This window comes from Cephus cinctus, unplaced genomic scaffold (assembly GCF_000341935.2).
Source record: "Cephus cinctus unplaced genomic scaffold, Ccin1 Ccin1_scaffold0581, whole genome shotgun sequence".
Lineage (NCBI taxonomy): Eukaryota > Metazoa > Arthropoda > Insecta > Hymenoptera > Cephidae > Cephus > Cephus cinctus.
This window is the reverse complement of record NW_014333230.1, coordinates 396,631-418,256: the sequence shown is the minus strand read 5'-3', so window position 1 is coordinate 418,256 and position 21,626 is coordinate 396,631. Positions and strand designations below refer to the sequence as shown.

The 21,626-nt window shown below is 49.5% G+C and overlaps 1 protein-coding gene and 1 non-coding gene across 6 annotated transcripts in view; both read right to left on the bottom strand.

Moving 5' to 3' along the window:
- Positions 1–21,626, bottom strand: part of LOC107268792 (matrix metalloproteinase-2) — a 79,074-nt gene that overhangs the window by 11,158 nt on the left and 46,290 nt on the right. For all 5 annotated transcript variants that reach the window (XM_025086094.1, XM_015741913.2, XM_015741915.2 and 2 more), the window contains 2 exons: positions 6,045–6,191; positions 2,367–2,509 (listed from right to left, as the gene is read on the bottom strand). In XM_025086094.1, coding sequence (XP_024941862.1) covers positions 2,367–2,509; positions 6,045–6,191 — 290 coding nt within the window. The remainder of the gene's footprint in view (positions 1–2,366; positions 2,510–6,044; positions 6,192–21,626) is intronic.
- Trnas-gcu lies at positions 11,020–11,101 on the bottom strand. Its single transcript has one exon. It is a non-coding gene; the product is annotated as a tRNA-Ser (tRNA).

Here is a 21,626-nt window from a genome sequence, read left to right as displayed (position 1 = left end):
TGCTGATAAGAACTTGGAGAAGCGAGTTGTAGCCACTGTAGATTGTGCGCTGTAGAGAGCGAGGCTGAAGGAGTGAAGGTGCGCGGAGGGTCCCTACTGTAGGAATATATTTGCCATCGGCTTAAGAGCGAAGTGTTTCACGGGTGAAGCTGTTGGGGCAGGAACGAAGGCCAGCCGCCGACTGCCGCCGACTGCCACCGACTGCCGCCGAGGACTAATCGGTTTTCGATAAGTCTGAGAGGCTCTGAGGCGAATTCACAAGGCTCGACAGCCCTTCGAATATCTAAGCCCTTCGCCGCAGTGTCGTTTGCGAGAGACAGAACTTCCCGCAGGGCAACCCCACCCGTCGACTCGACAGAGTGTAGGGGATTAAGGGAATTGGGGTAAACGGTAAGCGCGAGTCCAGGGTCGAAGGGTCAGGGAGGCTGGAGACGCGCTGCTCCATTTCGATACTCATCTTCTGCGTCTCACTGGGCAAATGGAATCGCCGTCTATTCCCCGTAGACCCAATAACACACAAGGCCGGATTGGATTGCATGCGATTTGGCCGAGGCTCAGTCGGAAGGAAAATGAGAGAAAGCTGTAACCCGGTCGCCACCCAAGCGAGTTACGTGCGATCGTTTCTCGTTCCTTTTGGTTCTCAAGCCGAGTCAGCTTGAGTTTCGTGAAAGAAACGAAGAACGGAGGGAAAGCCTAAAGCCCGAAGCCTGAAACAGCAGCGCTCGGCGATCGATCTCACGATCAGCCGCATGCGGGCCACTAAAATGCAGGCGGCCCTAATGTCCGTATGTGTTTGCAAGTAGCGAAACTCCCTGTCTTTAATGTCTTCTGCCACGTCAGCTGACTGAAACTCGACTGGAGAATGACTGACGGAAGTTTCAAGTATGAAATCAGTTACGGAGCCAACTATTATCGGGGTACTGGGAATCCTTGAAATTCGGTGCGAAGCCAAGTGGAAATTCTGCCAATTAGAGGACTGAACAGTGTACTTTCTCCTCAGGCTGTGCGTGGCAAAAGCAAAACCGTCAGGATTGCTTCGCCAAATCTGCACAATCAATCATTGCGCACCTTATGAATTAATTTCGACAATGGAATCCGATTTTCGTCGCTCTCGCGAACCCTCATAATTCCTGCAGTTCGTTGAGAAGCAGCACGAAGTCGGCCTTACTCATTGGAATCCTTGACTCTGCACCTCGTTGGACGTCTTTGAAATACTGGGATTGCGATATTCGGTTCTTTCAAAATAAACTCGTCGAACAATGGTCCAACGATAATTCGAATCTCAAACTGGCGCTATCTTCCGAATTCCAGGGTGACGTCGAATTGAAGTAGGGATACGTATCATGCTCAAAACAATTGCGACAAGTGCCGAACGATAAGAGCAAAGACAATCCGAGGGCCAAGGGATTTCGTTGTCCTATCGTGTTCTTAGGCGAAGGCAGCGAGTTCGCAGCTTAGCGACCTTCTCCATTTTGAAGGATACAGCTGGGATCGATAGTCTCCTGATTACCTTCCTGACGAAGGGAAATGCCGGATGATGGCTGTGGCATGCGACCACCGCAAGTCTGCTCCTAATTCCTGGAATTACCTTTCTCAGTTTCGATGTAAATTGATTTGCATTCTTTTAAACTTTCTCTTCTATTCTTTATTATTCACTCGTTGATCTATTTTAATATTTGGCAAGTCAAAATTGAAAGCTGCAGTCCATTGTGACAGCTCACACGTCGATCGGTCCTTTCATTCTGCTCCGTTACCATAAATCAATGAATTTACGTGAAACCGTAATGACTGAAGTCGACGAAAGAATTCACCGAAAAAGCAAGAGAGTTCGATTGATTGAAAGAGAGAAAGAAAGAAAGCTCACGAGAGAACGATGAAACTTGAGAGGGAAAGGGGGGGGGGGGCAGCTGGTCACGAGGATCCGTTGAATTTGCTGCTTCTCTTGTAGAATAGTCGGAGATGGAAAAAGTTAGAAAGATGGTGGTCCGAGTGACGTTTTTCTCCCTGGCTTCCATGTTCTCTATATCATCTTCACTCTTTTCCTGCTTTCCAGCCTCGTGCTGCTCGTACGGGTCCCAGACGTCGGACGCTCGGCTACTCGGAAGTTGAGCAAGAGGCTCTGCCGGACTTTAGGAGTTTACGTGTTCTCCCACTTCTCCATTGAATTCGCCTTCGACGGGAAAAACCGAGAAGAGACGGTGCTGCTTTCGGAATCCTCGAGACGATTTTTCTTTCGCAGACTCGGTCCTCATGAGATCGACGAAAGAGGAAAAATCGCGAGCATAGATGGAAATACGCACGTACATACTGTTACGAGAATCGACCCGGATGCAGAGAAGGTACGGACGTGGCCTGGTGGAACTTACCTTCCTCGTCGCTGCTGTCCGTTAGAAGCCAGATCTCCTCCTCGTCGAAGTGCGCGTCGCCGCCGCGATCGGTTCCAGGAAAGAAGGCGTGCGCCAATATCTGGCCTCTCCCGTCGAACGGATATCCGTCTCCGTGATAGCCCCTGCAACACGACAAAAAGAACATCCGCTCAGGTTATTGGACTCTCTCAGGGGTTACGTCATTTGCTTCTTACGGCGCTTTCGGTTAACGCCGTCCTGCTGTTACGGCCGGAAGAAAAGATTTTGGCTGACGCCCTGCTGCTTCCAAGGGATCAAAGTTTCGATCTGGTAGCGCAATAAAGTCTTACCTCTTGTTAAGGGCAAATACCACGCGCCCGGGTACGACGATAAAGAACTCAACTCACGCCGGATCGACCCTTCTTCGCTTGTCTGGTACCAACTTTGTAACACGCTCGACTCTGCTGTTCAGAAGTTTTGAAAAAATTGCGTAAAGGCGAGGAGAATTGGAACGTGCGTTACTCTTTTGCTACGTGTGAGAAAAATATGAATAGATAGAACCTGGAGAGGAGGAGTCTAACATACTGGTCCTGTGAACTTTAAAAGCAGGCAGACTAGGTCAATGCTCCTCTCTTCCTGCGCAGTCCTTGGGTTCTCCATTTTCACCCTAAAGATTATTATTTCACCCTCTTCGGCAGGCGGGATGCCGCTTACTGAATATTGAATTACTTCAAAAAAGTTTTTCGTGTCGCGTTGATTTTCTCTCACATAGTTTTCACGGCCAGAGACACCGACGAACTTTCGCTAGTCCTCGGGGTTAAGTTCAAGAATTCTCAGATGAATCCAGGTGCCAATTAGTACCCGACATCATTGGCTGCCATTTTCTTAACGAGCCAGTCGAGTCGAAGTAGCCGAAACGCCAATCTGTAATCTTCATTTCTGTTTTCTTTTTTCTGCTGGAGATTTTCGAGGAATGTGGAAATCTCGACAGTACAGAAAAAGTCTCATGCAAAATCTACTTCATCTTAACCTCATACTAATCGGGAGAAGAGAAATGAAATAGAGACCTATTTAAAAGACCTATTCGAGATATTTTGACAAGGCAAGTAAAAAGGAGGTAAGTGGGCATCCGATACCTCGCGCAGGTCATCAGCTACGTTAGCTGCTGAATTAAAGGTCAGCTTCGTAGGGCCAAGGGTCAAAGAGTGGAACTGAAAGCAGCACGGAATATAGGGTGGCCGTTTCACTTGAAAGTTCGGATGGATTGGGATATGGCCTGTTTATATAGCTGCTTAATTTAGATTAGCAAGGCAAAGCGCTGCTCCTCCTCCTGGTATTACAGCGAACCGCAAAGACCCACACCGAGCGACCGACGTACGTTCGGTCCACAGGACCGAACTTTTGAATACTCGGCTTGACAAAACTCAAGATCTTATCATTGGGAGGCTGCGGCTGGTTGACTTTGCAAGTGAAATTTAGTCCCGGTCACTTTCTTCTAATTTATATAATAATGAGCCAATGCTTGAGAGATTTGCAGCTGCTTCAGCGAAATTCACGACTTGAAGCTCCATTAGGCATGTGCTGCGTCATGGTGACTTCACTTAAAATCAAATCTCAATCCTTCACTCTGCTTCTACTACTCAAGTGCCAAGTAGCAAGTAGCAAGTAGCAAGTAGCAAGTAGCAAGTAGCAAGTAGCAAGTGGCTGGTTTGCTGTTCAGGTATTTCTTCGTTATGCAACCGTTTACTGTAATGCACCGTAGCGCTATAACACCACAGTAGCTAGACTCTCAAAGGGATGTGAGTCTTATAAATCTTTTAAGGAAAGACTGTTCGAAGTGGGTCAGTTCGCAAGATGCATCCTTCTTGCTGCGGAAGTGAGCCGAGTGTCCTTGTCTGACTGAGACTGTCTTTCTCGCATCTCTCGAGGTCCTGTTCTTCGACGCTTCTCTAGTTCCCGAGCCTCTCTCTATGCTCCTGTGACAAGAATCCCCAGGAAAAGAGAAAGAGCAGAAGTATACGAAGAACACGAAGCGAGCGCTGGTTCACCGCCACTGAGTGACCACCGCAACTCGCAGTCGGAATCAGAGGATCCAGAAGGCTAATCGGGCACGCGAAGAACACAGGAGGCTGATCTTATTCTGGTGGGGTGTTCGTCCTCGTGTCCTTGAGCATCTCTGATCATCCGTCTCTCATTTGCAGTGATGCGTTACTCTTCCTCCACTTACACTCTTCACAGGAGTACTTTCTCGAAGAAAGTGACTCTGCCCCCCCCTCCCCTCCCGCGAATCTCCTATTCCACGACAGAGAAAATGATGAACTTTTAAGTGGCTGCGAGATTCAAGCACCCGATTCAGGAATTCAGTTAATTCCAAGTTATCGTCTTTTAAAGTTGACCCCGAATGCTTGGCGGCTCCTACCGTCCCTTCCGGTTGGCTTCCTACCGATGCTGCCGTCGACGATGCCACCAATTTATGCGGCCGTCACTTGCAAAGTGCTTTAGCGAGTTTCCTGTGTCAAAGGACACGTTGTCGCACGTAATATAATACCTGCAAGATCACTCGACCGGAAGAGAAATAAAAAAATAAGGTGGATCACTTGAACGTTGGATTCCACGTTACGAGCTGCGACGCTGAAGCACGCGAGTTCGCTCGATTTCAACCCGTTAATGACCGAGCCGAGGCTAATTATTCCTTAATTAACCTCCGAAAATAAATCAGGGGAAAATGAAGAGCCCGGATTTCGCAGACTAATGGCTCGCTCGCATTGATAAAGGTACAATTTATGTGGGAACGAAGCCTGTGAGGGACTCGAGGGTTGCCAAGGTTGTAAGGGCTGCTGATACGGTCGTCCAATTCTCTGAATGAATCCTAGCCAAAAGAAGCAGCAATCTACTATTTCAAGATTAATCGGAAGCTTCCTCTTACGAGACCAAATTCAAATTCCAACCGCAAGCTCAAAGCTAAATCCGAAGCAAAATGTAATTCTAAGCCCAAAAGTGGATGTCGAAGTTCTCTCCACTGCTACTTGGAGTCTGCTCGAGACTTCACGCAGCTATAGACCAAACTAACGAAGATTCAGTTCAACGAAGTTTCAGTCAACACGAACTTTTCGATCTCGGAATACACCCTCGACGCGCGAAGCCTCTCTTGATTCTTGTCGTTCTCTTAGCTCTTCCTCCGCTGCCATTCGTCTTTTTCACTTCCGTTCCGACTACCCAGTCGAAACTTCAATATGTTTTGCCCTACGGATCCAATAGCCATGTTCGCCAATGCGAAATGAGCTCTCTTCCTGCTAATCCAGTGCCAGGATATTGTCGGAGCAGACAGTGACGATGGGGTCGGCGGCCGCAGGCAGCTACGAGGAGCAGCTCAGCCTGAGGCGCGGGGGCAGGTAGTAATTCAAGATGTCGGGCACGTACGCTGCCAAAGTTCTAGCACACTCGTACCTTGGGCGCTGCGGTACGTAACGTAACCATCGCATTCGCAATCAGCTAGCGCGGACCGCAGAAGCTCCTGGAAGCTCCTGGCCCCAGTGGCGTTGCCAAGCTCAAGCACTTCCCTGTTCCAAATGTTCGGCGACTGGAAGGGTGCGGCGGCTTCCGTTCTCCTTTCAAAGTCGAGTGTCCTTCTCGGGGCGTGTTCACCGTGCAGGTGAAGAGAGAAAACAACACGGAGTAAAGAGAAGTCGGAATACTCACTGTTGAAAGTAGACCAAAATGTCTGCGCGGTCGCTGTTAACCTCCTGAAAGGTGAGCTTCGAGTTTTTTGCCCAAAGATCCAAGGCCCGGCTCAGCTGATGACGAACACCACCCGGTTCCAGACCACGTGGTTGCTCCGTTCGTAGGCTGCAATCATAAGAAAACGTTCACGTCAGATTGTGCGTACTCGGGTGAGGCGCGTGTGCATCACTTTTCGAACTCTGCTCGAGGATGAGACGTGGATGAAGAATGCTACGCGGTTGCTGGAAATATGATCCAATGTGTTTTCGCTGAGACCTGACGAGTTGAGAGAGGGAGGAGAAAGGCGATGAAGGAGGCAAAGGAGAAAAAGGAGAAAAAGGAAGAAACGGAGGGAGGGAAGGGAGGAGCCCGAGGAAACATTATTGCGACTGCTTTGGCGATGATCATGGGAACAAACTGAGTGGGACAATCGATGTTGAATTCCCTTTTTTAAAAAATAATATCCTTCCTCGAACGTGGAGCCACCGAGCGCACTCGCGTCCATATCCAGTGAGTATTTCCACTCGTTCCTTTCCCAGAGACGCAGCTCGCAATGTCGCTGCCGTCATTGTTCCGAATGAACAAAGTGCCAGCCCGAGCGTTGGTCGTGTTTGAAGCGAAAGCCGACGCGCAGTCGGCCTGTTTTGTGGCTGCGAAATTGGGAAACCGGTTGTAACGTGAGGCTTCTCGGCAACGAGTTGGCCCAACGTCACGACAGTCAAACCAGCAAACTGCGAGCCTGCAAAGGGTCGTTTGTTTTGGAAACTCGAAGAAACCCAAAGACACCCGATGGATGAGACCTGCAGGAATAAATGGCATTCGCTCCTTATCCGTGTTTCGGAACGAGAGGGAGGGAAGGGCGAGTGTCGGAGCAGCGTTTATTCCTTCGGTCGTTCCGACATTCCGGAGTCGGCGTCGTAGTCGGAACGTGACGAGAATATTTTCAGGGCATCCAATTTTCCGTATTCTTTGCTGCCCCTTCGTCCTAATGAGAAAGGGGTTCTAGGCAGTATTCAGGTTCCGGCCTCTGGAAAGAGAGGTTGCTGTTTCCGGCCTGCGGGGGGCAGGGAGTAAGGCAGGGCTGTGAGTTTTGAGCCAGCTACTTTCACGAGTGAACTGAAAGGGCTCTCTGGCTGCATGACTACGATCCAATCTTAGGCTACAGTTTCCTCACGCCGCCGCTTTGAGCTGCACAAATACATATTTCGCAATCCACTAGACCCGATGACATTTTCAACCAATAAGTCTGTCTTGTTGCAGAAAACCTTAACCATCAGGTGTTTGCCAAACGGGAAGACCTTTTTTTGTAGATACAAGTTGATCAAGTGGAGGAGGGATTTGTGATGCAAACGGAAGGTCTTTACAACTGCAGTTTCCTTTCTTCGCATCAAACTCAAAGAGCGATCGAAGGTTTTCTTGTTCTAAAAGTATTTCGCTGGATCTCACATTTTCCATAATTCCCATCAGTGTTAAACGATTTCATTTCTACCGATGGTTGCTCTTTTTCATGCTTAGGCAATTCTACGTTTTCCTTCCGTTAGGAGTCGACCATCCATTTGCCACGAGTCGCGCTCTCATTGCGCAGCTGCTGCAATCGTAGATTCCACCCTGCACAGTTGCGACGATCAGAACGGGAAATAAGTGGAAGATATGGGGCAGAGGGAGGAGGGCGAGGGGCGTGACGGGATGAAAAGAGAAAAATAAGCAGACAGGAAGCACCTGGATAAGAGCCCGTAATCACGAGCACAGAAGAAGACCGTTGCTGGTCCAGATTAAAGCTGTCGTCTTTGACCTTCGCCATGGGTGCCGCAATTACACGAGACGCATCGGAAGCCGAGGAAGTCCTTTGGGCTCGAGTGCCCAGCGCGACGAGCACTCGATTCGTGAAATCGACCTGCAACCGTCCAATGTCGCCAGACGCAGAAGAGTAACACGCAGAGGGAAGAGAAAGGAAATGAAATTGGGTAATTCGACTCGTCCTTTTGAAGCGAATTACTCGAGTTTCTGAATATTTATTTGGTAGCCTTTAGGCCTATATCAGGCGACACGGGTCAGGGCGTCTCGTTGATAATTTTTGTTAAAGTCGCGGGCTTGAAAAATGGCGAGGGATGCGCGAGAGATATTCATAGGAGAGTATATGGTGACGTCACGAGGGAGAATTATACTCTTTATGGGACACGACCTCCCGTGATGGACGGTCTCTGCCTCCTGTTAACTAAAGTACCAAAGGCTCGTGCGACCCTGATGCTGGGCTAACGTTAGCCTGCGTCACTGTATTCACCCAGCCACCCCTGTGTTTTATGCCTGCAGAATGTTCCACGCTACGTTGTCCCGAAGCGCGGGGCATCCGAGTAAAAATTATTACATGGAGTTCAGCGTAAAATTGTATTGGACTCCCAATGCACGCCACTGATCCGCCCCTGTCACACAACTTTCGGTGCAAAAATCCTGACTAATACCTGAATATTCTCCCGTTACTCGTGCACCTGACAGTTGTCGAAACGCTCTGCTCTTCACGGGAGATGAGTCAGGCATTACGCTTCTCTACGTCCCCCCCCCCGCCCTCTATTCTCTCTTGATTCGACAGCAGATTGATGGAGAGGCTGATTGATCTATGTAGTCCTCAATCGACGCAGGATTGTCAAGGCTCGTGTGACTCTCGGCGGGAAAACTAGTGGAAATTGAATTGCAGCGACGCGGTGGCCGCGTCGATGTGACGAGAGGGCAGCGCCCGGCGCGCACTCCTTTCAACGTTCAGCAAAGACACCCTACACCCTGTTGCAGCATCAGGAGCGCCGAGTTCCTCTCGATCGGGAAGGATAAGGGGGAAGTGGGAGGAGACCGTTGAATTAATTAGCCCATTGGCTGCTCAAGTGCTTTCCAAGTGGCTGTATTATGTCCTCGATATATAATATTATACGGAGACATAAAATGCAGCAACGTGCTGCCACGTTGCGACGGCGTTCGACTGGCTCACCTTTCAGTGCTGGCAGCGACGCCCCTAGACGCCCCTAGAGGCATCTAGGCGCCTCTAGGCGCCTCTTGAAACGTTTGTCTCGCAGAACGTTCAGCGTGGGACACAATGAAGACATTATAAGGACTTCCGATTGGGTCACGGGGCTAACGATAAGGAACCATGTTAGACGGATGTTCTCTTTCCTCAAAATGTCAATCGTCCTATTCCTTTTGACGAAGTCCCTCTCGGTTCCTTTTCAGAAATTTTCAATGGTCGATCGATTGACAATTTCTTCCCGGCACGTGCCAGTTAATGCTTTCGAAAACATTACGCCAGCGGCGCTGCGCTTCCCTACTGTCGCACCGCAAAAACCTTTATACTTGAAATAAGCAGGGATGCAGGTAGTTTGCACAATGCGGCCGCGGCTGTCAATGTACCTGATGAGGAAGCGAGGGGAAAGGAAGTCTCGTGACAGGGCAGTTCACTCCCTCTACGAATATGGATCAACGATGCACTCGAGCTGGTCATCCCTCGTCTTTGTGCATCCCGTTGTGCACACCTTTCTACGTACGTGTACTTTGCGAGACTCATGAATACACATGCACGCACATACGAGTGAGTCGCCGCCATTGCCCGGAAGAAAAACGGAGCCAGATGCACCATCCGGATCAACCGTAATTCTTGGGTCTTCGACCCATTGCATCCCGATAACGGAAGTGATGGTCGTCTCGCAACCTGGAATCAACCTGCGGCATTCAGGATGAACGTGACTCGTTGCATATAGACCAACTACAAGAAGTGGTAAGTAGCTGCGAGAGAGAAAATACTCCCTTAAGTCCATCCTCGCGAGGAAAAGAGTCGCTCGTAACCGGCGAGTAAGCAGGCTCCCCCTGAGCACCTTCGCTAAGCCATCCCCCCTTCAAGGCTTCTACTCGAGGCAGGGAACAGTGGCGCCGGCGATGACAAAGGCTACGGTGGGAAAAGAAAGAACGGCAACATTCGGGAGACGGAGGAAATAACGAGGTGCAGCGAGTTTAATAATAAAGCACGAACCTCCCTTCCTTTTTTTAAGAGTCCAGTGTTACGAATTATCGGTATTTTTCGAACGATCCTTTTCGCGTTTTCCGCGATATTAATAGCCGGTCGGTGTCACGGACGCGGGTATATATTCCGCGCCCAGCGCCATTCAATCAATATCATTAATGGAGGCTAATGGTGGTAGTACATTTTTTAAGCGATCGAGTCAACTTGTGAGTTGGGGAAATTGCAGCGCGTTGACGATGACGAATTACGAAAACGAAGAATTGGAACGCGGACGATTGACAGAGGATTCATTCGCCTGCAGGTTAGACAAGGAGAGACGCGGCAGCGGCAGGAACTATGGCGGGGAATGCCTACGAGTATTAACTGAAGCATTGTTCAGCACTTGGCAGGCAGTGCTGAAACGAGAGGTAAATACTTCCCTCTTCCGTTCTGTTTTTCTGAATTCGCTCTTTTTACACGCAAACCTGGACTTATTAATTCGTAAAAAGGTCTAATGCACTCAGTCCGTGTAATTAAATAAGAGCGCTGCCGCACAGTTACCCTTTATCGCGTGCAATAGCGTGCGCTTTGCTCTGGTTCTCAAATAAAAGATAAAATGAACGAGAACGAATTCTCCAGAGTGCAATAGCGCTCTTTCCCAAAGCCTCCTGCCCCGGATGCACTCTTTCCCATTCAACTGTTAACATGCCTGATTAACGTCACACGCAGCATACTGCTGGCTTCTCTGTGTCTCGATTGTATCAGTCATCGCGAAATTCCAAACGCGAGACGAGAACCGGAAAAAGGAAAGAGCAGGAATGAGAGCGGAAAGCCAGCGTTCCCAGCGACGAATTCTTTGTCGACTCTCTCCGAGTCCTGCCCTGTCGCTTGCAGCAGCAGCCTTTGCATTCGTTGATTGTTGCAGCGAAATTCTGGAGGATTGCATGTAACGAGAAAGAGTGAAAAAAATAAATTCGACGAGGATGGGATTCGAACCCACGCGTGCAGAGCACATTGGATTAGCAGTCCAACGCCTTAACCACTCGGCCACCTCGTCTCTTTGACGTTCATCGTCAGTTGGATTTCTAAAACTACCACCTTCCGGCTTTTCCTCAAATCCTCCATAGTTTTCCTCGCAGCAGCTACTGGCACCTCGGTACATCCCAGGGCAATTACTTCTTTCCGTTGGAAGCCTTTCGTTCAGTTTATCATTCAGATTTTCTCACTGCGACAGACGTTGCTAGAGAAGTGCCAGTCGATCGATACATCGAAAAAGAGATAATGGCTGATAATGGCTATCGGCGATAGTTACCGATCAGAACGGAACTCGACGAGTCGATGCAAGCGGAAGATAGAGAGGATGGATAAAGGGAAGAAGGTAAACGAGAAGTTAGCACTCTGACAAGTAGACAGGTTGAAGGTCTTCGCGATCCTATATAAGCTACGTCGATACGTTTTCCTGTCTGACACTAAAAAAAAAAGCATCGTAGGGATCTTGATACGTATTGCAGAAAAAAATGATAAATAATCTGGTGGAAGGTAGGGCTCCGTAAGGATGATGTAGTGCAAACGGCCGCCATGTTGACCTCAGTCCTATACTATAGCTTAAGCCAATTTATTGCGTTCTTTCCCTACCGAATAATGCGCCACAAATTCAAAGAAAAATAATCTGACAAATAGTCCCCGGTCTGTGCGGTTTCCCAGGAGGCTATCGTCAAGCGGAAAGCAAGGTGGGGGGGAAGAGAACAAATAAATAAATAACAGCGTAAAACATGGTGCGCGCGGTCCGTCTATCGGCAGCTCTCCAGGAAATTCCTGCTTTTGAGATTCCCAATCAGGACTGAGAAATAGATAGAAAGCATCCTCCCGAATTAGGATGCTGAAGAGGTGGTGGGAGACGGAGGTTCACCAACGTGCCCATTTAATAATTCCAGGCTAACCTGCTTTTCCGGGCTAGTACCAGCTAGTACCAGCTAGTACCAGCTAGTACCAGCTAGTACCAGCTAGTACCAGCACCCTTGGCTCAAGATTAAAGTTTTAAAGTCGCGCAGCGAGAGCGACGATCTCCTCAAACTTTGACCTTTAGTTTAAGAGATCTAAGAGGCTGTGCGGGCCCGACGGACGCGATTCCACCTTTCACTTGGGACTTTCTAGCGTCCCTTATCTGTCCCTTGCAACCCTTTCACCTTTCACTCGTGCTATTCAGGGCGTTGACCGCATCGGGACAATGGCGTCATAACGCTCGAGGTGCAATCACTTTTTACGAGTTTCAATTGTTTTCTCGATTCAGTCTCTCGAGCAAGTCGATGATGCATTTACGATTCCAATGGAACAGCCGGGAGTTTTGTTTTCTCAGCTGAGCAAACCGTTTTGCATCGGAGAGAAGAGCGCTACGCATTCGCCTCGACTGCATCACGAAATGTGGAGAAAAAGCATCGCTGCTGCCGTCTTTTGCGTTTGATACTTTTTTTTAATAATTTTCTCTTTGAGCGAGAAAAGTTCGAGGAGGAGATCGTGCTGCCTGGATATCGCAACAGGGTCTCGTTTTAAACTTTTACCCGAGTTTTCCACGGACAGCCACGTCACGAGTTTATGCGAATCTTTGAAGCTACTTCTGAAATGCAATTCCTATGAGTAGGGAAGGCAAGGTGTAGCAGCTGCATGTCCAACAGAACTAGAGGACCAGATGACCAGATGACCAGATGACCAGATGACCAGAAACTACATCGGCGGATTACGGGTTTAATGAACTCGTCGTAAATATCTACGAAGAACTTTGAAGATGCGAAGGCAGAATTTGTGTTTAAGCGCGTTTCATTTATCACGAAAGGATGATCTTCGAGGAGATTTTGGGTCGAGGCAATTTTGGTGTTTCAGATATTACGAAGGTATTGTGCGAAGCTAGTCCTGGTTTCCGGTTCCAGGTTCGATAGTCAGGGATCCCAAAAGGACTTTCCTATACAGCTAACCCGCTATGTTGGAGACCCGCAACGACTGTGATCTATAAAATCCCGAGAGAACGAAGGATGGATATACAAGACCATCATCCCTTTCAGTTGGGTCCATCGCACCCTTAGAACAGCAAACCATCTATCGTCTTAGCAACGGTTTCAAATCTTTAGACAGATATTGCTATCCATAAATCGCCCCTGCCGTTAACTATTTTTTTTATTTCCAAATTTTCCCGGAATCGTTATTTATATTTGGCAAGCCATTACGTCATACTCCTGGCTCATCCTCTGTCTTATAAGAATTTTTCTTACTGTCGTAAATAGTTCACTAGCGAGAAAGAGAGAGAGAGAGAGAGAGAGAGAGAGAGAGAGAGAGAGAGAGAGAGAGAGAGAGAGAACCATCCATGCCACGTGGGAAAGAACGTGACAGGTTGAGAATTGATCTGTTGGCAATTCGCAAAGGCTGCTTTGTAAGTGCGACTGCGTGAGTATAGGTGCAGCTATCGCTATTAACCTTTGACCGGTAGCAGCGATGTTCGCAATTATTCGAGATTGTACGGCTCAATAGCAGCCACGCGGAAAAAGTTTGGTAAAAATTGGAAAATCAAATTATCTCGCTGAAAGGCCGGGAGATGAGTGGATATATTAAAAACCTGAGTGAAGCATTGCTTTTTTCAAAATGGAATTTGAGCCAGCGGGATGATTGCGTCTGCGGCAGATGAGCCGGAACCACTTGCAATTCACATCAAAATGTTCATGCTCTTCCTGGAATTTGACTGGTTTTAATTTAGCGTCAGTGAGCACTTTTAGAAATTTAACATTTCTCTGGGTCCATTCTATCCTTAGTTTCTTCCCAGCATCCTCATTCGTCGTCATTTCCTTCCTGAAAGGAGATCCTGAGAGCTTTATTCGCTTTGACAAATGCCGGGTTTAAGGAGAAGAAGTGGCGACCTCGTGGTCGCTTCTCAACAGCGAGTCGATGAACCGCGAGAGAAAAAGGTCAAAGGAGTAAAGGAGGCGAGTTCAAAGGGGAAAAAAAGGGAACAAGGAGAGAAGACAGAATGAATCGATTGTTTTCCATCACTTTGATCCTCCTCGATACTTCGATTTTATCACTTCCTCACATGATACTTGTATTTCCTTGTATATGATACTCTTGTATTTCCCTGATCTCGCGGGCTTCGGGCTTCAATCTGACGCGAAGGCCTCAATGAGTCCACTTGTTTCCACATAAATTTTCTACGAGCCGTTCGTTGTTCTTCGATTGAGTTATGCCCAGAAATTCCTCGCAACCCGCCTCCCTTCGGCCAGCGAAAGACTGGGGAAAAGGAGAAAAGGAGAAAAGGAGAAAAGGAGAAAAGGAGAAAAGGAGAAAAAGAGAAAGCGTGGCCATGCGCTACACTCTCATTCGCTTCTCTTTTTTCGATTCTGTCCTCCTAAACGGCTCCTTTGAGGATGCAAAAGCAAGAGAAGAGGACGTACGGCTGAAGATAGTAGCGGCGGAAGGAAGTTTCCCGTTTCCCTTCTTAAGAGGAAATGGAGCCGAGCGTCACTGATGCTCCTGACCTTTGAAGTCTCCTCCCCGCCTGATTGCCCCCACGATTAGCTATCTCGATCTTCCTAACGGTCAAAGCTTCTGGGTAATCATTGAAATCGCTCGATTGAATCGACTAAAGAGGAATTGGCCAAATATTATTTCTCATCTCCTTAAAGCTCAATCTCTCGCAGATTTTTTCCCTGGCGTTTGATGTCGCCGCTCGTAAAGGAGATGCATATACATAGCATTGGGCTACTGCCTTCCGATGCCTTCCGATGCCTTCCCATGCCTTCCCATGCCTTCCCATGCCTTCATTCAGTAGAGTTAGCGTTTCGGCTGGAAGAGGGCTACTCGGTCGTTTGGCAGCAGCCGACAGTGCCTGCTAAGAACAACCGGAAAGTGCAACCGGAAGCAAAGGAGTCTCGATAGCAATTTCTGATCGAGCGCTTTTACTGCACCCGTAGCTGCCATCGGCCAAAAGAGTCTTGCAAGAGGCTTGCTTCGTGACTTCGATTCAAAGTTTCAGCGAAGGTTTCGTCGAAGCGTGATAAAAGCAAGAGTACAGGCCCTGTAGAAAATTCTTCCGAGGATCCCGACTCTTTCACCTTCAGGCAAATAGGGAGAAAATGGGGAGGGAACTAGGTGCTCGGACGAAATAGGACGGGAACAATTATTTATTTTTAGTGGAATCGAGTCAGCCGCAAAATGCAGATGCGAGCGCAAGAGATCGGACGAGTAGGATGCGCCGAGTCGCAAGTGGGAGCTGTATAGAGACCTCTCTCTCTTTCTCTCCACGAGAGAGAGAGAGAGAGAGAGAGAGAGAGAGAGAGAGAGAGAGAGAGCCAGAGGCTGGAGACGCTCGAGGAAACTCAGGAAATAATCGGAAAAGTTATCCGACGTAGTCAACATTTTGGTTACTCTGGCGAAGGAAGATTCGAAGCAAAGGAGTCTCTCGAGCAGAGTTTCACCCTCACGTCGCTGCCATTACATCACGAGCTCAGGGAATTTCATGTAACTCTGCGGAGGGAAGCAAAAAGTTTGTATAGTCCGGAATAACGTGAGGAGCAGGTGTCTCGAGGGGCGAGGGGCGAGGGGCGAGGACCGTGCGTCGCGACGCGATTTCAGAATTGGGCTAGCAGCAGCCTTGAGGTGCAGAAGAGTAGCGAGTGATCCTTTGTCTAGGGAAGTTTCGTGGGTTTCTTTGATTTCTTTGTGCCCGGCCTGTGTCCCAGCCACTTGGCTCTTTGAGCTCTTCACTCTTCCAGACCTCCGGGCCTTGAGGATGCGGCGGCTCGGAGGTCTGGAGGGCTTCGAGTATCGCGGCTAAATACAGCGTGCGTGCGTGCGTGCAAGGAACGTCTTGCAGCTTCCGAATGAGTGGATTCAAGGGCAGCCCACGAGAGGACGAGAGAGGAAGAGTGGAGGCTGCGCTAGCGCTAGAACACACAAGAGATTCAGTTTCAAGTGCGCTGCGAGAGCCCCTCGAGAGTTTAACCCCTTTGCGCCCCCTCCTCCCCCCAGGCTCCGCCACGTTGCGCGAGGGACTCGCGTTCGAGTACCTGTCGACGCTCGGCGTCTCCATTTCGCTTTCCTCTCTCATCTTCACTTCCTTCTGTTGTTTCCAAAAGAAGGACGTTCCAAAGGTCACTCGATCGACTGGGAAACGCCTTATTAGCCCAAGATAAAAGATCAAAGATGTCTGCGGGTCCATCGGCTGAGCTTCGCCGTACTAACCGCACCGGCACGGCTCCATCTTCGGATGCGGAATATCTTCCGTAAGTACGTCCCACTTGCATATTTCTATATGGACGGCGTAGCGACACTCCGAACGAACGAAAAAGCAAAACGTGAGGCAACGACTTCCGGCCCCGAATACCCAGTGCCCGTTGAACCTGCCTTGAACGCGCAATAGCACGGAGCTTCGCTTTACCCGAGAAGCTTGGTGGTCTCCATTAAGAAAGTCTCCTATGCGCGCCTCACGCGTACGCAGACATAAGACCAAGTGGATGAGGGTTGAAGATCACTGCAGAGGGATCTGAGATGGGATCAAATTGAAAGACCCGAAGATCATGTGGACTCAGCCCTCGAGACTTCGCAGACCCTTCGTCGTCTCGGCTTGTATGTCAGAACTCGACAAAGGATTCGCCTCCCACGGAGCAGCTTCTTTAGCATTATCCGCACATGTGTTCGCTCCAGAGGGCAGAGGGGAGCCACTCGGATGCGAAGGATCGAAGGTCGAAGGTTCAAGTTCGAAGTTCGCGGAGGAGCAGAATCCATTTTGGAATCCGTTAAAGGAAGCTGGGATCGATCCCGACACGCGGCGCTACTCGCCTATCGGCGCTCCGAACTTTAGCGGCACCGTTTGACAGGATCCATCCTCCTGCTCGACGCGTGGAATTGCCAATCTAGCTGACCTTGAGCGGGATGCTTTGACTTTCTTCGAAAAGGGCCACCACCTGTCAAGGTTTTTTGGGGGCACGTGGTCGGGTAGCTCTGGAAGTTAGCACAGCAATTGAATTAAGCTGCTGCTGTAGATCAATGACTCCCGTTCTCCTTAAACCGATTCTTCTTCTCTGTCTCCATTTATTCTCCAAATTACTGACCAGGAGCAGGAAGCATCCGCTGCCCCAGCTGGTCGTCACGTAGTTTGCTACAGTCCTAGTGAAAATCGCATAGTTCTTTAAGGTTCGTGGATTTCGATTATTTCTTTGCATCGCAGCATGTCGCCAGACATAGGAAATCATCTACAGACCGAAGAATAAAAATAGAAAAGAGATATATATATATATATATATATATACAGGGAGAGAAACGACTCAAATGAATTATCGTCTATTCGCCAGGAAAATTATGAATCGCCAATGACATCGTTTATCTCCGGCAGCGCCTTCGCCTTCCCTGAGGCCTTTACCTTTATTATCCCTTTGATGGATTCACAGACTATCGAAAGTTAGCCAAACAAAGAGTACGAGATTATTATCCAGCGTCCCGCCGCCTGCGCAGAAACCTGCACGCGTTCCACGTTATTTCAGATGCGTGTCGAGTGTTGCGTAGAAACGGTCAATTCTCTTGAGAAAAAATGTCCAAGGAGTTTATTGCATGACAAATAGAGAGAGAGAGGAATAATTGTAGAAGATGCCAGAAGTCTGGTGGGAGGTGGGAGGTGGGACTGTCCGCCAAGCTGGAGCCTGTTCCACTTGACTCCACTTGGCATATCCCCCCCCCGCCTCTCTCTTTCTCTCTCCTCTCCTCGTGTGACTTCCAGTCTGGCATCTCGAGCATTCTCATCAATCGGCCATTATCGAGAATCGGAGCCTCTCAATTACATCGACGCCTCGTTGTGTCTTTAGCGTCCATTGGCGCAGCGTCGGCGTCGCATCACGTCCCGCCGAGGGCGTCCGCCGACACAACGAAGAAGCGAAAAAATCGATAAAAAAGTTGAGAAAGCAGTCGAGCCATAATCTTTCGGCAAGTGTTGGTTGCTAATTGGCCAGCTGGACGGCGCAGCAGCGAATCGCCTCGCGAATCGAAAACTCTACTGGCCAGTTATTTATGCAATTCCGGAGCGAGTGGCAACAGTGCGGGGAAGCTTCGAGCTCCCAGCTGGCGTCGCAGGTAGGTGTAGGTGTTACTTTCGTAGCCGATAGTTCATTTCAGTCGCGTAACAAGGAGAGTCAACCTTTGCACTGCGCGCGGATAGCTTTATCAAGATAACAAATATCGAACCTTCGAACCGAGAGTTATTTTTCGAATGGCTGCTCAACCGAAAGAGGTCCTCTCTCGCTCTCTCTCTCTCTCTCTCTCTCTCTCTCTCTCTCTCTCTCTTTCTCCGGAGATTCGAACGATCGAAGGATCGAACGGCGGATTTCACGGTCCACGGAGTTCATTTGGAGGAATCAATAGCGAATGGAACAGACTGAACAGGCTGCTGGGTGGTGCAGGCAATGTCACCGCGTAAAGGAATTCTCCTGTAACCAGGTTGGTACAGACTGCTGTGAGAAATAAGGTAACGAACGGGTCGAAGGGAAAAAAGCCAAGGGATAAATTGGGTCGCGACCCTATTCAGAAATGCTGGAACGTTTCCAATGACTCCTTCCGGAAAGTTTCGAACTCGACACTGGCGCGCGCGCCCATCCGGATGAAGAGAGCCGGAGAATGAAAGGCTTTCTTAAATTTCATTTAAATATGAAAGAAACGAAGCGGCAATGAAGAGGAAAGCGAGCTGTTTCTGCCTGCCGTCGCCGTCTTTATTGGTTTTCCACTATATTTCCGATTTAATGCCCCAAAGACTCCCTTGCCTACCTGCCTGCCTGCCTGCCTGCCTGTTGTCCTCCGAAGCCAGAACGACGGAAACAGGAAAATGGAGAAAATGAAAATGAGGAACAACAAAATAGAAGCTGTGTTGGCAAGTCTGCGAGCTGCAGCGAACTCGGTAAAACAAAGGGTGGAAGAATATAGTCGAGAGAAAGACAAGGAAATAAGAGTGTACGAAGCGCGACCAGAAAGAGAGAGAGAGAGAGAGAGAGAGAGAGAGAGAGAGAGAGAGAGAGAACTCGTAGGAGATCTGCAACTATCTTCCGTCGGCTGCTGCGCGATGCTGCGCTCGGGGTCAGAACGTCCTGCTGCAGGACGGAAGAGGATGAAAGAGTAGAGCAGGCGAGCTCAGAGAAGGGAAGGAAGAAAGGATGTAGAGACGCCGCACCGCCGCACCGTCATCAATCTAAAAGTCTGTCTATAAGGTTGGGCGCACTGATGCCCGTACACAGCTTTCTTCCTGTAGAGTCTTTATCTTAAGCCGCATCGATATCATTAAGTTAATGTCGGCCATCGATCATCGTAAATACGGCGTTTGGCTCGCATCATATCTCCGAGGACAAAAAGGAGGCTTCCCCATTGAGCCTTGACATTGTTCTTGCTTTTCGCAGTGTTATTAAGCGTCTCGACGCAGAGCGCCGCCGCTCAACCCCGTAACTTCCTTTTCCAGCCTGTACCCGATGCTCTCGGCTTAGCCTCCATCCATTCGCATTTTCTGCTCTCTCTCTCTGTCTCTCTCTCTCTCTGTACTTGCCATTCTCGTCTTGCCACTCCTAATCAATACACTATCCCCGATGTTCTCGCGAATCAATGAACTGGAGATGAACACGTTCCTGCATATCCACGGGTCGCTACGTGCCACGTGCTCTCTGAACTATGTACTGCGTCCGTATTCGCAACACGTCAGAGCGCGCGTTTCGTTTCTCTCCTCTTCTCCTCTTCTCCTCTTCTCCACGGCTCTTGGTTCTCATTTTCACATATGTATTTCACTGGACCCGCTTCCCTCCTTCCATTCGCCGCAACTGAGCAAACTGGGAAAAGTTGGCCCGCCGGTGGGACGGGGGCGTTCGCTCACTCAAAAAGGTTGTGATGACCTCTTGGGCCCTTCGGAGGGGCTAGCATCACACCCAGGCTGAGTGAGTTCACGCCCGCGTCATCATTACTCCCACTTGCCACACTTCACTCTCGAGTCTTGCGTTCTCCCCTTTTGCCTCTCTTCTTCCACTTGCATCAGCAGCGAGGGACGATTCTCATTGGCGGCCAAAGCAGCACTCGGTCGCAGTGAGCCTTTGGCCAGGGCTCATGCCTTCGTTCGCAGTACCACTGACCATCCCAGCTGGCATTGATGGTACATAGCGCGAGTACAGTGTGCAGCCGCACACGGAATGCGCATGCAAAGACAAGGCTACCAGAGTCTAGGCGTAGTGGCGGGAATGCTCCCTCCAATCTATAGTGTAACCGCGCCACGAGAGCCTGGATGGTTATGCTTGCGATGGAGCCGCGGCTTCCAGACTTTAGTTGCACAGAGGTCGGGAGGAGTCGGCAGGAGGGTTGCTCGCTGGTTAGCATGACAAGCAGTTGACGGCACTCGAGTTCGACTGGAAACTTGAGCTATTCTTTCGTGAGACGGAGAGGCAAGAGCCCAAAGCATAGGGCTGGTGCAGGGGGGAGGATAGAGGTGGGAGTGGGTGGAGGTCGATGCCAAGGCGAAGAAGAGCAGCGCCTGCGGGGGCAATGGGGCTCATTGGATTTCGGGAGGGAGCAATCGAGCTCATCAAGAAAAAGCCATAGGGCGCTGCGTGGTGTCCAGTTACTGGACGGACAGCCGCGCTTCCCAGCCGCGCGCTGGCGAAGATGCTCAGCTCCTTCGGTGTCGACGTAAAACGCGCAAAGGACGGGTGCAGGAAGATTGCAGGATTGCAACATTGAATTGACGCTCAATTGATCTTCAGTTACGCGATAAGCCGGCAATCGTTTTCCTTAATTCCCTCGACCAATGCCACGTGCAATGCCACGTCCAATGCGCAAGCGCAGTCGCGAAGGCGAATCCGTGGAAACGTTAGACGTAAGAATGGAAGATTGCAGCCGTGCGAGTCTTCCTCGCGATTAAACCGTCACGGCCGTTTCCGTGGAAGAGTTCCGGAGGTAACGAGACATGGGAGGATTCTGACTCCAGTTTCAAAGGATGACTCGCCGACTCGTCCTTAGTCATTCAATTAACTCCTCTGCACCGTCCCACCTCGAGTCCATGTCACGAGATAATTAATGGTTAATTAACCCGCGGAAGCACGCGTTGCCCGTGCATTAGCCTGTCCAAAAGATTTATTTGCCTCCAGCTCGAATTTAGGCCGCGTTCCAGCTGGGCAGTTCGATTGCGTCGTTGCGCCCTGACCTACGACCTTCGGCTGAGGCGCGGATTTCCCGGGTTCACGTAAATGCGATTTCGATTCGCATGTTCGCTTCTTCCGGCTCACCGATTGCGCCTTACACGTTATAATTGTACAAATCGTTCGTATTGCTTATTACGATATTTTATCAGCATCATTTTATACGAATAATTATTATTAGATGGCGTTAGGTTACGTCGCAACTACTAACGAAGAGCCGAGCGTCACGGTGGAGTCTCGAGACTCTCGAAGGAGCGTCGATTAACAGATGGAATTCTGGCCAGATAAACGGAGTGCGATTAGGCGTAACAGCGCGATGGATTGTCGGGGATGTTGAGGGTAAATGGAAACTAGATGAAAAACCGTCGCTATAATACCGACCAGTTAGAGTAA